This window comes from Gadus chalcogrammus, chromosome 5 (assembly GCF_026213295.1).
Source record: "Gadus chalcogrammus isolate NIFS_2021 chromosome 5, NIFS_Gcha_1.0, whole genome shotgun sequence".
In the NCBI taxonomy this organism is placed as follows: Eukaryota; Metazoa; Chordata; class Actinopteri; order Gadiformes; family Gadidae; genus Gadus; species Gadus chalcogrammus.
The window spans coordinates 13,761,795-13,778,596 of NC_079416.1; the positions used below are offsets into that span (position 1 = coordinate 13,761,795).

The 16,802-nt window shown below is 52.9% G+C and overlaps 2 protein-coding genes across 3 annotated transcripts in view; one reads left to right on the plus strand and one right to left on the minus strand.

Annotated features, from left to right (window-relative positions):
* tdrd9 (tudor domain containing 9) overlaps window positions 1–7,541 on the plus strand; it is a 23,675-nt gene extending 16,134 nt beyond the window's left edge. The window contains exons 21-35 of the mRNA XM_056589704.1: window positions 823–930; window positions 1,638–1,738; window positions 1,854–2,024; window positions 2,522–2,633; window positions 3,010–3,222; window positions 4,018–4,107; window positions 4,568–4,828; window positions 5,101–5,265; window positions 5,514–5,584; window positions 6,029–6,138; window positions 6,335–6,431; window positions 6,524–6,662; window positions 6,753–6,871; window positions 6,992–7,064; window positions 7,199–7,541. Coding sequence (XP_056445679.1) covers window positions 823–930; window positions 1,638–1,738; window positions 1,854–2,024; window positions 2,522–2,633; window positions 3,010–3,222; window positions 4,018–4,107; window positions 4,568–4,828; window positions 5,101–5,265; window positions 5,514–5,584; window positions 6,029–6,138; window positions 6,335–6,431; window positions 6,524–6,662; window positions 6,753–6,871; window positions 6,992–7,064; window positions 7,199–7,297 — 1,929 coding nt within the window. The 3' untranslated portion in view covers window positions 7,298–7,541. The remainder of the gene's footprint in view (window positions 1–822; window positions 931–1,637; window positions 1,739–1,853; window positions 2,025–2,521; window positions 2,634–3,009; window positions 3,223–4,017; window positions 4,108–4,567; window positions 4,829–5,100; window positions 5,266–5,513; window positions 5,585–6,028; window positions 6,139–6,334; window positions 6,432–6,523; window positions 6,663–6,752; window positions 6,872–6,991; window positions 7,065–7,198) is intronic.
* rtn1a (reticulon 1a) overlaps window positions 7,397–16,802 on the minus strand; it is a 22,713-nt gene continuing 13,307 nt past the window's right edge. Inside the window, exons 1-7 of one of the 2 annotated variants that reach the window (XM_056589708.1) lie at window positions 13,018–13,104; window positions 10,397–10,604; window positions 10,008–10,146; window positions 9,531–9,600; window positions 9,194–9,240; window positions 9,041–9,099; window positions 7,404–8,555 (exon numbers count right to left, since the gene is read on the minus strand). In XM_056589708.1, coding sequence (XP_056445683.1) covers window positions 8,513–8,555; window positions 9,041–9,099; window positions 9,194–9,240; window positions 9,531–9,600; window positions 10,008–10,146; window positions 10,397–10,604; window positions 13,018–13,030 — 579 coding nt within the window. In that variant the 5' untranslated portion in view covers window positions 13,031–13,104 and the 3' untranslated portion in view covers window positions 7,404–8,512. Of the gene's footprint in view, window positions 8,556–9,040; window positions 9,100–9,193; window positions 9,241–9,530; window positions 9,601–10,007; window positions 10,147–10,396; window positions 10,605–13,017; window positions 13,105–16,802 lie in introns of those variants that run through there. The other variant, XM_056589707.1, reaches the window with a different exon arrangement.

Below are 16,802 nucleotides of genomic sequence, written 5' to 3' on the forward strand. Positions count from 1 at the left end.
CGCCGTATTAATTCCCAAGTATTTGAAGCGAATAAGCGACTCTGTTTTTATTTTTTTATTTGGTTTCCAACAGATAGTTTTGGATGCATGCATCGGCATTGAGTCTGTTTCTTTGTTTGTTCCTTTGAAATCACATACGCTCGCAGCACAGGCGTTCATTCATTCATTCACGCACGCACCCACTACAACCTGCCGATCTTTAATCAAAACAACGTCAAGTAAGTGATGCCCCAGCACGTTGACAAGTCCGTCCCGTAGCGCTCATAGGCTTTATGGTGTATATGTTCGAAAGCCGTGATACACTTTTAGGCAGTTGGCCTGAAATACCACACCTTGCAGTCATGGACCTATAAAGAAATCAGTCTGAATCAGTGTCGCGCAGCGCAGTGTTCCGAACGTTATGTAATCAAATACACCTGTATACCGGTATATAAAAAATTCATATCATAACGAAAATACACACCGTTATTCAGTGTGAACCTAATAACGCCCAGCACTAACGCAAGTTGACGCTGCAACACCATGGGGGCGGGTCAGGGGCATTAAGAAAAGTCGGGCACCGTTATGAGGCACTGAAATATGCGTTCCTATTCGATCTCGGTACTACCGTTTACGGCGGAACCGGTGCCCTACTGGAACCGAGTTTCGGTGCTCAACCCTCCTCAGGGGGAAGGACAGACTGGTCAGGAAGAACGTTTTCCAAGCCAAAAGGCCACTGTTGAGGATCAGGGCTACAGATCATTTTGGGTAGATGTATCTTTCTCAATGCAAATACAACTTGATGGATCCTCGATTGATCCCTCGCTCCCCGTCCTCCTCCAGATGGTCATCGCGGGGGCGTACTACCCCCACTACTTTGTGCAAGGTGAGATGGACGAGGCGATGGCCGCCAAAGATCTGTGTGGCCACGACCCCAGGACCACAGTCGTGGTACGTCATTTAGGGATGAACAACACTTAAAACTGGGAAAAACTCCCCCTAAAGAAGGACTTTTCATCACACACTAAAGTAATACTGCTCAGAAGCAAGGAACTGATTGTGTATTATGTATGCGATCCAAACCCTGCAGTCCACACAAAGACTATAGAAACAGTTTTTCAGAAAATTCTACTTAGAGGTAGGTTCATTCAGAACATCTCACATGCCACTGTCCCCCCCTGCTGGCAGACTGCGGTCACTTCATCTGAAGGTCTGGATGGTATGGATCAGAGTAGGCTGAGGACTTAAGAAATTGGGCTCAACTTTTTTGTGTGTGTTTGTAGCATTTTTTTTCATCAAATAAAATGTAGTCAACAATCTGGATGATCCTATGATGTTGAGAAGAACACGCACAAACGCATGCGCACACACACGAGCACACACGTAAACCCAGAAACATGAAAGTCATACTCTGTAGTGATGGAAATGATTACAATTAGTGAAATAGAGATTTTTTGTGTGACTGGAGGCAAATGCAGATTACTTTGCTAATACAAAATTATCATTCATGTGATCATACTATCTAGTTATGGTGCCATCCAGCATTTGAATTGGTAGTGGTTTATCTCCAGGTAGTTTGATCTCCCTCCTGCCTCTCCAGTAGAGCAGGTCCCCCTCCTCTGGTAGGGTTGAACCTGATCTGTGGTCCGTCTCCCCAGGTGAGGAACCTGCCTCCCTACTGCTTCCTGTACTACAAGCAGCTGCAGTCTCTGTTCCGCCAGTGTGGGCAGGTCAAAGCCATCTTCTTCGACAGCTCCAGGTGCGCTAAATCCGACAAATGAATACAGATCGTGCTTTTGATGCATAAAGTCGTTGTAAAATGTTAAACAGATGGGATTTATTAAGTATAACCCGTGTGTCCGTCGTCCAATCAGAGCCTACGTGGAGTTCACCAAGACGGCCGGGGCCACCGGCGTGCTGACGGAGGTGACCCTCGCTCTGCTGCTGGCCAATCAGAAGCAGGTGCTGGACCTGTTCACGTATCCCAATGATGAGGTGCAGGCCTGCTCGGCCGGCAGGGCCATCTCCCACATGAAGTACACCCGGTACGCAATGCCACGCCGAAACGGCTCAGTATCACTGATCACTTCTACCCAAGCTGCTGCAGCCTTTGCTGATGCCCGGTCAACCCCCATAGGTCTACCCCCATCGGTCTACCCTCATGACCCTGTGTTGATGCCCAGTCAACCCCCATAGGTCTACCCCCATCGGTCTACCCTCATGACCCTGTGTTGATGCCCAGTCAACCCCCATAGGTCTACCCCCATCGGTCTACCCTCATGACCCTGTGTTGATGCCCAGTCAACCCCCATAGGTCTACCCCCATCGGTCTACCCTCATGACCCTGTGTTGATGCCCAGTCAACCCCCATAGGTCTACCCTCATGACCCTGTGTTGATGCCCAGTCAACCCCCATAGGTCTACCCTCATGACCCTGTGTTGATGCACGGTCAACCCCCATAGGTCTACCCTCATGACCCTGTGTTGATGCCCGGTCAACCTCCATAGGTCTACCCTCATGACCCGTGGTTCTGTTCCCCAGGGTGCACGTGGACTTCCAGAACAACACGCTTCGCCCTGTGGGGCTGCTGAGCAGCACGGTGGAGCTGGAGAAGCTGCCCCCCACACAAAAGTTTGCGATCAGCATCACAGAGGTGAGTGTAGTGCCCCCCCCCCCTCCCCCCCAACCTGGGGCCGCCAGTAAGAATAAAGCCCTGGTACAACCAGTAAGAGTAAGAGCACTAGTAAAAAAAACAGTAAGAGAGAGCCTTTGTCCAGTCAGAGTAAGAGTAAGCCCTGGTCAAGCCAGTATGAGTTAGCCTTGGTTAAACCAGTAAGAATAAAGCAATGGTACAACAAGTAAGAGTAAGCCTTGGTCCAGCCAGTCAGACTAAGCCATGGTAAAACCAGTAAGTGTGAGCCTCGGTAAAAACCAGTAAGGGAGAGCCTCGGTCCAGCCAGTAAGAGTGAGCCCTGTTGAAGCCAGACTAAGCCGTGGTGCCGTGTCCCTGGGGGGGGGGGGATGTCCAGGTGTTGGAGGTGGGCCGGTTCTGGGGCTACCGGGCCGACGAGGCCAGCAAGCAGAAGCAGGAGAGCCTGACCAGGGACATCAACGGGCGGCCGCTGCAGCCCGTGGCGGTGTCCCCGCACCCCAACCTGCTGTGCCTCGCCCCCTTCGTGGAGCGGAGCGGCAGCCAGTACCACCGCGCCAACGTCCGGAACGCGCTGGGCACCACGGTGGAGGTGCTCTCCTCGGCACGGCCGCGCACCACACTGCAACAAGTTCATCAAGTCTAGCTTGATGCATTGACCTGTATGTTCATGTAAACAAGACTAGTGTTCATAGTAGAGGTCAAGTCTAGCTTGATGTATTGACCTGTATGTTCATGTAAACAAGACTAGTGTTCATAGTAGAGGTCAAGTCTAGCTTGATGCATTGACCTGTATGTTCATGTAAACAAGATTAGTGTTCATAGTAGAGGTCAAGTCTAGCTTGATGTATTGACCTGTATGTTCATGTAAACAAGATTAGTGTTCATAGTAGAGGTCAAGTCTAGCTTGATGTATTGACTTGTATGTTCATGTAAACAGACTAGTATTCATTTGTTTGTACCTGACATGTTTCGACTACATAGTAGTCGAAACATGTCAGGGACAAACAAATGAATGCTAGTCTGTTTACATGAACATACAAGTTAACAGGGGCGCACACCAACGAGTCTTTGCCGCCTTGTCTTCATCACGGCGCTATCGGAGCAAACCATTATTGTGGGGGGGGGGGGGGGTTGATTGCCCTGCTGAGATAATAAACGTAAAACACTTTAAATGAATTAATGTAATTCAAACCCATTAACGTGATCCATGTTAAATGTACTCTTCAGTTGTTCAGCAGAACCTTTTAGGGTGCCACACCTCCTGCCTAACAGCCAAGAGTCCTGCGCCCTAGAGCCCCCTGAGCCCTCACGGCGCCTCAGTAGAGCGCCGTGGGTCCAGAGTTGTGTAGGACGCTGATGGAGGCCCGTGTGGATCTGCCCGCAGGTGTTCTTTGTGGACTTTGGCAACACGGCGTCGGTCCCCTGTAGCAGCCTGCGAGAGCTGCCCCCCGACCTGGCCTCTCAGCCCTTCCAGGTACGCCCCCCCCACCCCCCTCCTAAGCCCGGCCATGTGGCTCTCATTTACATTTACGGCATTTAGCAGGTGCTTTTATCCAAAGCGACTTGCAAGAAGTCCATTTGTCAGAAGAAAGAGAAACAACAGCACCTCGCTGTCGGTACAGTTAGGATGTTCATAGAACCAAGCGCAGTCACTAACAAGCTAGGGTAACCTTTCCTGTATACAAAGATGGCTAGGATAAGACGCTAGACGATGCCAAGTACTATGTTTAAGTGCAAGGACGTACAACATACAATTAGTGCGTAAGAGGGATTGGGGTGGGGGGGGTCTGCAGAGGTTAGGTGAACTCTGAACAGGGCTGGCCGCTTCTCCCCAACATGCTGCTCTCAGGCCTGAGGCGACGGAGTCAACAGAGTGTCGTCACCGGGCTGAGGCAGCGTTAACTGATCTGTTGTTGTCGTTGTGGCCCCTACAGGCCCATGAGTTCTACGTGGTGGGCATGCGGCCCTCCGCCCAGTCCCTGATCCTGGGGGACCAGTGGAGCCAGCGGGCCCGTGACCGCTACATCAAACTGACCCGGGGTCACGAGGCGCTGGTGGAGCTCTACTCCACCCAGCAGGGGGTCCTGCACGTGGAGCTGTTCATCCCCTCCAAGGGCCAGGAGGCCCTCAACGTGGCCCGCGTCATGGTGGAGGAGGGCCACGCCCTCCCCGCCCTGGAGGGCTACAACTCCCAGGTGACGTAGCGAGGGCTTCACCCGAGTTCACTAAGTGTTTGATATGAAAGCTCAGTGGATCGTCCAGCCTATGAGAGCAGCAGCCACGTCATGTGGAGGAAAGAGCAAAGGGGGAGCACTCGGACTAACTAAGGTTAAGGGATCAGCTGCTTAATATGTATCAACAAGGGGCTTACTAATACAACCGCAGGTGAAATGTCATCAGCTAGAGAGCATTGGGGGAACTGGTGATTCTGCAGCACTGTGGACTGATGAGACGTTTGTGGTTTCAGCAAAACCACGAGCAGATGATGTCCATGTACAAAGACATGGCGGACAAGACGTACGTCCCCAACTCCGCCGGGGGCTCGTGGCAGGACCGCCTGAAGGAGCAGACGGATCTCATCTCCGATCTGCTGGCCCGCTTCAAGGACAACAAGTCCTACCTCAAGACCAAGGCAAACACACCTCGCCGCCCGACACTGTAATACCCATTCTGACCACGTGAGGGCGCCGGCCTCCACCGTGTGTCATGGCGTCAGTTTGTCAGCAGATGGCGACACGCCGCAGCCCAGTTTACGGGATGTTTTTAAAATGACAGATATGTCTCATGGCTACAAGCCGTGACCACGGCCCACCGGCCCGGGGGGTGGGGGGTCACGTGTGTCCTGACCTGCTCTGCCTCTGTCTCCCACCGTCCCAACAGGTCCGGGTGAACGGACCCAACAGCCCCCACAGGGTCTCCTTCCACAGCTTCAGCCACTCAACCTACTACAAGTAGGTACCCCTGGGCATGGTGCCGGGCCCGGGGCCCGTACTAACCCTGGGGCCCCGAGCCTCCCCGAGCCCGTGCACGTTGTGTCCGAGACCGGCCCGGCCCGACACATTAACTGTAATTATGAGCCCGAGCCCGATTTAAACTGCATATTTAATTAATACGTGGGCTGTTATAACTGACGTTCTCAACGGCAATTCAGAGTTGTTGGTCTTACGGAACCTCCCTCGTTCTGAAATATCTCCAGCGTCGGGTCGGGATCAGAGAATCTAAACTCTGGTCCAGACCCGTTCTAACCCTGGTCTCTGGTCCAGACCCGTACTAACCCTGGTCTCTGGTCCAGGCCCGTACTAACCCTGGTCTCTGGTCTCTGGTCCAGACCCGTACTAACCCTGGTCTCTGGTCTCTGGTCCAGACCCATACTAACCCTGGTCTCTGTGATTCAGGTCGGTGTCCATCCAGAAGTGCAGCCTGAACTCTGGGGTGGTGAATGAGATGCCGCAGTACAAGCACCAGAGGATGCTGGTGGCCGGGTCGGTGGCGGTCAGCGCTGAGAGTAGGGCGTCGCTCCTTATCTAACACCCAACACTCATAACCCCACAGGGGCCAGCCTCTTGAGGTGTGTGTGTGTGTGTGTGTGTGTGTGTGTGTGTGTGTGTGTGTGTGTGTGTGTGTGTGTGTGTGTGTGCCAGTGTGTGTGTGTGTGTGTGTGTGTGTGTGTGTGTGTGTGTGTGTGTGTGTGTGTGTGCCAGGTGCACACATCCTCCTGCGGGACACCACCCTCATGCCGGACATCCCGGGGCTGCCCGCTCTCATCACCATGCTCTTCACCCCCGTGATGGAGCTACGGTCAGCAGCACTGATCCACGTGTCCACACAGCTAACGCTAGCCTCCCCCACCCTGCCTCGTAACGTGTCCCCTCCTCCTCCTCCGCCCTCAGCACCAACGCGGAGAGGACCCGCTACACCGGCGTCCTCTGTGGCCTGGGGTGGAACAGCAACACCCTGGCCCCCGTGCTGCCGGAGCGAGACATGGAGCTGGCCTTCGACTGCTTCTTTGACGTGGAGGACATAACCGAGGTGAGGCCTGCAGAGCGCGCCCACGCGGCCTCCTCCTGTCCTCCGGCCCCGTCCCGCTCCGACGGCTAACCCCCCCCCCCTCGTCCTCAGACCAACGCACTGCGGGACTCCATCAACCGCCTGCTGTCGGAGGGGTCCCGGGGCCTCATGCACATGGGACAGGACCACATCGCCCGTCTGCAGGAGGACTGCCAGGACCGCCTCGTCAGGTGGGCCGTCGGGGGGGCGCTTTGTATCTCCGGGGCGGTTCTTTATATTACTCAGCGACGTCTTTGGTCTTATGGATGGCCTCGCCTTTATTGACCGCCCTGCTCTGCCTCGCCCTGCAGGCTGTGTGCCAGGACGCCGGCCCGGGAGGAGGCCCCGCCCCACTACTACGAGCGGCTGGGCCAGTGGAACCAGGTACAGGACCCCAGTGGCGGCGCATCGCTGCTGGACGCTTTATTGGTGGTCGTGGCCCTTTTAACACCGTGACGACCGCCTGTGGTGTGTGTGATTAAACCAGTGTGTGTTTAAACGTGTGCCTACGTGTGCAGGTGGACCCCGCGCTGAAGATGGCCATCGTTCAGCCAGAGGGAGGAGAAGTCAAGAGCGTCCCGTTCCTCCTGCACCCCGTCATCCTGCTGGACACCTGACGCGTCGGGCCGCTTCTGTTCCGCTGAGGCAGAACACTGCATGCAAGTTCATTTAATTTTAGTTTCATTTAATTTGTTTAAACTGATTTGTGATAAGTCAATAATGTTGAGGAGAGGACGTTGATCTGTTGGCACTGATGCCTTTATTTACTTGTGTTTTTGAAAGTGTTTGTCATCCTGACCTCCCGCCCGGTTTTAGGGCTATTAAAAACACTTGTTCTTAAACAGACTTGAAAGCCCTCTCTATGAAACGGTGAACGTCAGCACGCTCGAGTCGATTGGCGTTCAGAGTTCGGCTGCGTACCAGTTCAGATTTGAAGCACCTTTACTTTACTATTCTCCTTCGAGTCAACGTTCACTAAATCAAGGATCCAAAGTGGATCCCTTAAGTCAGCAGAAAAAGACATTATACATCAAGGTACATTTATTGTTTTCTTAATCTTGTAATTAAATACATACTGTAAGTGCAAATAGTTAGGAGTCCGGGGTCTAAGAACTACATTGAGTATAGTTGAACAAAGTACAAAGTTGGACATGTATTCAAACAAGCTAAATATCGCCAGATACTCCTCGTCTTCATGGGCGTCGAACAACAGTACCTAAAACATAAGCTTGTGTATTGTTCCTTTTTAATGGTTATACAAAAGCAAAACCCTACAATTACCACATCTAAGACGCTTATTGTTAAATGAGGTTGTGCTTGAAAACACCAAAAGGAAACCATCTCAGAAGCCGAAGTGCTTGACGTACGGAGAACCCCACTAGCCGACTCCAAAGCACCAAGCGGTATTTCACATCGGCAGCAGCAGCACAACAATTCTGGGCGTTAAGCTTCTTTTGTGCCATACCTTTACAGTCATAAGCACTGCAAAACAAAATCGTAGCGTAATAAAAACTGCACGAAATATATATCAAATATGATTGACTCAAGGCTCGACTTCATGCACCTCATAACAAGCAACACAAAAGAAAATGTTTTTTTGTTGTATTTTTATCCGTGTACATCGTCTACCTTACTGTGTGTGTGTGTGTGTTAGTGCGTTAGCCGCTAAAGAACGGAGGGGGAGGGGGCTTCTTCAGTGGAGTGGGGGGGTTTTCGTGTTTTTAAGAGAACAGCATGATGACACAGCACTATGCCCCACGGATGATGACTGGGCGTTTTCCCCGACAGCGAGCTGCCTTCTCTGGGCTCGACTGGACAGCGAGGGACACGCTTCACTCCTCCTTTCGCTTCGCCCCGGGAATCTTAGCCTGGATCCTAGGGGGGAAACACCAAACGAGTCCTTTATGAGGCGTACTTAATCAAATGTATGCACTTTATTGTATGTTGTACGTCCTGGACTCCTGGCACTTAATGTAGGCAATTATTGTATGTTGTATGTCCTGGCACTTAATGTAGGCAATTATTGTATGTTGTACGTCCTGGAACTTTATAATACTACTTAGCATTGTGTAACGTCTTATCCTAGCTATCTTTGTTGTTTACGGGGAATCGGTTACGGTAACCTAACAATTGTTATTGCTTGGCACTAGGTTCTATGAACCTTCTTACTGTACCGACAGCGATATATTGTCTTCTTCTGACAAATGTACTTATTGTAAGTGGTTTTGGATAAAAGCGTCTACTAAATTCCCTAAATGTTAATGTAAATATTTAAAGCGAGAGTTCTTGCGCTGATAAAACAACGCTTCATGCACTCTGTCATGTAAACAGTGGTTTATCCTCTGAAAAGCGACACTTACTTTCCCACCACGGAGTTGACCTGGGTGCGTATGAGGCCCACGTACTGGTCAATCTGGGCCTGAGAGGGGAATGAGGAAGAGACAGGTCAGCGCTTTCTATCAGCATGGTCATGGTGATAACACGCTGACTAACGACAAATGGTACATTCATACCTGGTGCTTCTCGTAGATCACCGGCATGGTGAACATGCAGATCACAGCTGGGGAGACAAAAGGAGCAGAATGAGTACAAAATCTCCAGCCAAGGCTGATCTACAGCAGAAACGTCTTCAAGCTTTTTGTAAAGTCCTCACTGTGTACAAATGATGGTCATAATGCACATCATAGTGTGGCTGTTTGCATAAAGACTCACACCATTGGGCTATGTGACAAGTGTGCAGAACTAAAGATCACAGCCGCTGAAGGCTTTGCCCTACAGACGACGGCGTCAGACCATCGGCTCGTTTGTGGCGCAGAGGAGCACAGCAGGGAGTGTGAGAAGGAGCCTCACCCAAGATGAGCAGCGTGAGGCCGTTGAAGAGGGCGCCCACGTAGGTCAGGAGCCACATGAGAACCGCAAACTGAAACACCGTGCACAGAGGAAAGCATTGTTATTCGGGAGGAGCTCTGTGTGTTACACGTTGTTCCTTCATTGTGAGACTAGCCTTAACCCCCCTCACACCTCTTATTGTATGTTGTACATCGTTGCACTTAAAAATAGTACTCAGCATTGTGACACATCTTATCCTAGCTATCTTTGTTGTATACGGGGAATGGGTTAACCTCGCGATTATGTTAGTGCTTGGCACTTGGTTCTATGAACGTGCTTACTGTACCGACAGCGACGTATTGTTTCTCTTTCTTCTGACAAATATACTTTTGTAAATCGCTTTGGATAAAGGCGTGTGCTAAATGGCCTTAATTCAAATGTAAGCCCATAGCCCCCGCGGGGCGGTTCAGGGGGTGGGGGCCGGGGCGAGGAGCCTACCTTCAGGGAGTCCACCAGGTCCTGAACCAGGAACAGACGGCGCAGCTCCTTCATGCAGGTGTTGCTGTACAGCATGATCTTGTCTGCATATTTCCCGATCTGATCCTGGGAGAGGGCGATCTCCACCTCCAGGAAGGATCTGGAAACGCAAACGGGAGGGAAACGCCTTGAGCCACAATCCTCGGACAACCTCACAAATCACACCGAGGGAGAAGAGAGATGAAAACCACTGGGACAGCAAACCTAATTTCTGATTGGTGCCCAGTGACGTCACTTCGTCTGACAATCATTTCCACAAATCAGAAAGAGGCCATTTTGATTGGGTGACTTCCACTTCGAGCCTGGCAGCACTTTAAACTCTGACTCCCAGCCCCCGGCCCCTCACTCACTTGAAGGGATGTCCCTCATCGGTCTTCTGCACCGCCTGCAGGACGGACTTGTAGATCCGGAAGCTGATGGTGGCGCTGAGGGCGGCCAGGGCCAGGTAGGCTCCCACGCTGACCACGCTGAACTGCGTCAGGGAGAAGAGCAGCAGCAGCACGCTGCTGAACACACCCCCGGACTGCTTCACGTTCCTCCAGTAGAGCAGGTCGACGGCTGGGGGAGAGAGAGAGAGGTCAGGGTTAGCGCCCCACGCCCAACGACAGACCCCCTGGCCCCCCCTCGGCTGTCTTCCCCCTGCCCGTCACCACCCGAGCTTCCAGAACTAGGCCCTAGCACTTCCTAACTGGATTAGGCCGCTCTGCACCACTCGACACACATCTGGGTCAAACATGTGGAGGCTGCTCAGCGACCGATGTCCTGGGAGACGGGCTGGCTGTCATGTGACCATGGTAACCCAGCTTCCTAACCCAGCTCTGCGTCAGTCTAGTGATAATGGTAACCCAGCTTCCTTACCCAGCTCCGTGTCATGTGACCATGGTAACCCAGCTCTGCGTCAGTCATGTGACCTTGGTGACCCAGCTTCCTAACCAAGCTGTGTCATGTGACCGTCCTAACCCATCTTCCTAACCCAGCTCTCTGTCATGTGAACGTCCTAACCCATCTTCCTAACCCAGCTCTGTGTCGTGTGACCATGGTGGTAACCAAGCTTCCTAACCCAGCTCTGTGTCATGTGACCATGGTGGTAACCAAGCTTCCTAACCCAGCTCTGTGTCATGTGACCATGGTGGTAACCAAGCTTCCTAACCCAGCTCTGCCATCGAGACGCGCTGATGGGAGAATGGCGTGAAGGTGTCAAACAGAGAACTTTTAAATAGCCTCCTAGCTCCCTGCTATGTTTAGAGCGGTCTTAGCAGCGGTCTAACGGCTTGTTATTGGAAAATATATTAGTATACAAACAGGAGCAAACAAGACAGCTGCAAGTTCTTATCTGTTCGGTGGAGGGTTATTGGCAAGGGGAGACCACCTGGCCAGCTCACTCACACACACACACACACACACACACACACACACACACACACACACACACACACACACACACACACACACACACACACACACACACACACACACACACACACACACACACACACACACACACACACACACACACACACACACACACACACACACACACACACACATCTGTAAAAGCGTGCCCAATGCGGCTGGGAAGTCAATGATTGACTTGTGGTTCTCGGAGGACGCTGGCAGAAATAGCGGCGCTATCAGCGGAGACCAGATAACAGCTCAATGTGACCTAGCTCTGACCAGCGCCTGCGTTAGCCTTAAGGATGACGAGGATCAGCCCCGGGCCGCAGTGACCCAAGTGGCCCGAACCTAAATCACCTTTTGTACAGAAGCAGGGTTTCGCCTCTTTCCCTCCCTTCTTATGTGATGTAGTGACGGCTGCCGATCCAATCATCCAGCCAACCAGTGTTCAGCCATCACTTCAAAAAAAAAAACGTAAAAAAAAAAAAAAAAAACATCTGCTGGTTGCCTGCCACGTCACACTCGCTGTATCTCAGGGAGTTGTGAAGCCGTGGAGACATGGCTGAGCCCCCAGCGCCCGGACGGACCCCCGCGGTGCGACCGGCCCAGCGTACCGCCGGCAGCGTGTTGTGTGTGTTAGGGACAGAAACAGGCTGGTTTCCATGACAACTGTGCAGGCACGACGATCTGCCGAACCACCACCGTGTCCCTCCCTCCATCATCCTCGAGGAAATTCATTCATTCAAAACGTTCCCCCTAACCCCCGTTTACGTTGACACCTGGAGATCACGAGCGCTAATGAGGAAGGAGTAGAGGAAGCGTGTCTTCCTGCCCGGTAGTAAATTGCTACGGCCCCCTGGGTGCCCTCCTCGCTGCCTCACTCGGCCCATCCTGATTGTCTGCCTGCTACCCCGCTCTAATTTTAGCCGAGAAGAGCTGTGCGCGGCATAGTGATCACAGCCATCTTTACTTTCCAACCGGAGATGGAAGCCAAAAGGCAACTGAAGCTACCGAAAGGGACGCAGTGTGACCGGCTGCGGGAGCGACACTCGACTCATTCCTATACCCTGCCCGGAGCCATTCCTATACACGACAGAATGAGTAATGATGACATTTATCTGAGCCCCCCCCCCCCCCCCCCCCCCCCGTTAGGAGGAGAAGATGGGTCGGATCCTGGTCTCCTGTGGAGCCATCAGGAGGATTCTAACCCCCTCCTCACCCCGTTGACGAGGAGAAGAACGTTTCAGTTTAAGACACTAACCAGAAAACCTACAAGACCACACTCTGTATATATCACACAGTGGAGACACACACACACACACACACACACACACACACACACACACACACACACACACACACACACACACACACACACACACACACACACACACACACACACACACACACACAGCTGCAACAACGGACAGAGCAAACAGGACAGAGAGACAGAAAGGGCTGCAAGGCGGTCCTGCTGGACGGCACTGCGCTGCCCGCGGCAGCTAAACGCTGGCTTGGTGTGCGGCACGTTCCAGACACACGGCGCACGAGAGAGAAGCGGAAGAGCGGTACTGACCTGCGGCTCCCATGGCTGAACAGGCAGAGAGGCAGCTGCTTTATGCACAGACAAAAGGAGTGCATGCAGGCCTCCTCTCCCGCTGGAGGGGAGGGGCCTCCCGCACACCGGCCTATCATAGGCCCACCGAGCTGGGAGGGGGCGGGGGTGGTGGGGTTGGTAGGAGGAGGGAAAGGGAGGGCTGAAGGGAGCGGTTGCCAAAGAACAAAAATATAACCCAGTGTCGACAGGCGCGCGTACACACACGCACACACATGCACGCGCGCGCGATCCCTGCCTGAGAGCCTTCATTCCCTGGCTCAGCCCCGTGTACGAGACAAAGGCAGGCAGAGACTAACGTAACGCCTCCAGTGTGTTCAAAATGGTGGAGAGCAGTCTGCCTCCACCAGAACTAACACACGTTTATTATTGATCATCATCGATCATCTGAATGTGGAACAGATCGGCTGCACATCTGAACAGGAGACTACCAAAGATGGCCGGGACGCGGTTGATGACAACGGCATTTAAACAAACACGCTTTCTTCTCTCGCTCGCGGCCGCAACGGATCTTGCGAGCACCTGCCCGCTGATGCAGTTACCATAGTTACCGTGCTCCATTTTCTATCCCCCACTAACAGAGATGGAGATGCAGAGAGGGAGAGCAGGGGAGAGTGAGAGAGGGAGGGGCTGATTGAGCAAGATGGAGTGGGAAGGGAGGGGAGGGGAGGGGTGTAGTATTCCTTTGGGAACTGCAAGGGCGCTCATGTGCTCTGAATCTGGGGGACTAGGAAGCACAAAACACTGTGCCTGCCCCCCCCCCTTCCCATCCCCCCAACACACACACACACACACACACACACACACACCAGCCACTCCCTTAGCGGTGAACACAATGGGACAATAACCGTGCTAGCCACTAACAGGTTACCTTAATACGTGAAAACGGAACCAGCATCAGTGGCAGTGGGACACCTGAGTGGGCTTCATGTGGTAACTGCAACTAGCCTCATAGCCACAGAACTACAGCCCCAGGGACACAGAGTGGGGTACCACCGCTAGTTATCCTAGCTACACCCTGGGATAACTCAGCATTTTCCAGGTAGCAGAGTGGAGGCTGGTGTCCGTGGGTTGTTTATACGGCGGCCATGTTGGGCAGCGGCGGTGCCTGTGTGGCCCGCTGTGTCTCTCACTCATGGATGTGGTTTTATACGGTGAAGCTAGTTCCAGTCGGTCCCTATTAAACGAGTGTGATGACCAGCAGGCGTCCAGCAGTCCTCTCTTGTAAAACACACCGAGCAGTGCAGATCTGAGGCCAGCGTCGCATCACACACATGGTGCCAACTCTGCAGCGTGGGGCGGTGGGATGAACTCAAACGGGACAGAGCCCCCCCCCCCCCGATGACTAGGCCCTGCTTAACACCAGGGATGATTCAGCTCCCTGTGGACCCCCTCTGGCCTCCACTGACCACGAGCTGGAGCGCATCCCACGGCACACGGACTCAAACGCCCACACCGAGCGTCAGCGAGGCTCATCCTCTGCGTCCGGCCTCCGCGTCTCTCAGCACACCGGCGCTGCTGTCGTCATTAAGTCAACCTGCTCTGCATTTCCCTCCCTCAACCACCAAACCCTACAAGCCAACACCACCAGGGTACGCCGGCCCTGACAACACACACACCGGGGAGTGCAGGGACGCCGTTCCCCTCGCTTCGGCTGGCAAGGGGCTGGGCAGACAGGTGGACGGAGACAGACGGCGGACGCAGCGCATGGCCGCGCAGCGCAAGGCGCCATGGCGCCCCACGGCACTGATGTAATCAGACTGGGTGCGTCCTGGTTACCACGGAGACAAGTGTGTCAGCGCTGCTCATATGCACCGAGTGCCGTTCTACCAAAGGAGAGAAAGACCGGGCCCCCCGCAGGGCACTAAACCAGGGGGGGGGGGGGGGGGGGCAATGACACGCCCTGCCTCAACGCCGGCTGTCACATTGTAACGGACATGAAAGAGACGCAGCCCTCTGATGAACACACATGCATCTGCTGACATGCTCGCAGACGCCTCAGACAGACCCCCCCCCTCCCAAAAAAACCTTTGTCCCCCCACACACACACACACACACACACACACACACACACACACACACTTTGCAAAGCTAAATCTAACTATCATTCTATTTTCTATGCAGTATATTTAAATAGCATTGTTTGAAACGACATCGAGACGCTTTTCAACTAACACAATCACTGTTCAATTCATCTGCAGGTAAAGGCACACACACCTACGTGTACAGACACGCATACACACACACAAACGCAGCATCATCCTGCAGAATAGGCTTCTAAACACAGAGCATGCACGGCGTGACGAGACGCAAACACGGACGGCGATACAAACAAAAACGTCAAATACTAAAGAAAATGGAGAATAAAAAATATGGGGTATAAACGGTGAAGTACCCTGGCCTTTCCACCCGCTCCAGGAGCACTCCTTCTGGGACACTGGGTCTGCAGCGGCCTGCATGCTGGTGGTCAGTCAAAGGAGCCTGTTCTCTCTGTCCTCTAGCTCTGCTCTCCCTCTTTATGTCCTCCGCTCTCTGCTTTGTCTCCCTCTCTTCTCCGTAGCACTGACTCACGCACGCTGGTCCCACCGAGGCATGAATGGCTGGCTGCAAGACGGCAGCGGCAGCGTTCAGATGACAGATAGAAAAAAGGAGGGGGGATGGGGGGGAGGAGAGCTAGAGAGCTAGAGAGAGAGCGAGAGAGCGATGGGGGGTGGAATCTGTTTCCAAGGTTCTGCTGGCTCACCCAAAACACGGAGCGATGCTCATGACCAACAAATGGCCAGAACAGAAGGATGAGAGAGAGAGAGAGAGAGATGAGGGAGGCTGCTGCCGTGTGTGCGTGTGTGAAGCAAATTGTAAACACCAACGCAGAGAAGCTTCCGCAGCAAGTCAGTCATGCAATGATGAGGAGCCTGGGGGATTTGGTGGGATAGACCATGTGTGTGCGTTTGTGTTTCATTTTCAAAATAAAAGTCCCAACAGAGCTTCAAAGCCCAGTGCCATTGGTGGGAGCAGCAGAAGGGTTAACCCCTCCTCTCTGATAAGACGTCGCAGGCAGATGTGCCTCCATGTAATTGCCATGATTCTCTTTGTGCCGTGCTATCTGTTCGGAGCAGGAAATATTCATTGATCTGTTTAATGTCATTAAATAATATGTCTTTGAAAAAACGTTGAGTCACCGGAGGGCTCTGACCCCAGAACCAGCAGGCTCGTGTTTAAACAGAACCGGGTCTCTGAAGGGCTCTTGTTTACTGCACAGTGCTGATGCAGGCAGTGAAGGCACTTGTTTAAACCGCAGCTCTGAAGGGCTCTGGTTTACTGCACAGCGCTCAGGCTGCCAGCAGAGGTGGCGTTGTCCTGGGGATGGTGTAGTACGAGCTTCGAGACGACACGGTGTTGGAAGGTTCTGGAAAACAGTCAGGAGGCGTGCACGGCGGAGTAGCTAGCTAACAGCGGAGACACCAGCTAGCCGCTATTTCCAGAGACTCTCTCCCGACAGAGGCTGGAGTGCCTGATGTTTAATAATTAATATATGTACTCCTCAGCCACAAAAGGTCTCGTGTGTGTGTGTGTGTGTGTGTGTGTGTGTGTGTGTGTGTGTGTGTGTGTGTGTGGCACGTTTTCTCGACACGCCCACGCAATGCATTTGCAATTCAAAATAGCACCCTTGTAAAAATAGCGAACACGTGAAATGCTGGATGTTTAAAGAGGAGACTGGTCTCCATGGTGACGGTCTCTCTCATCTC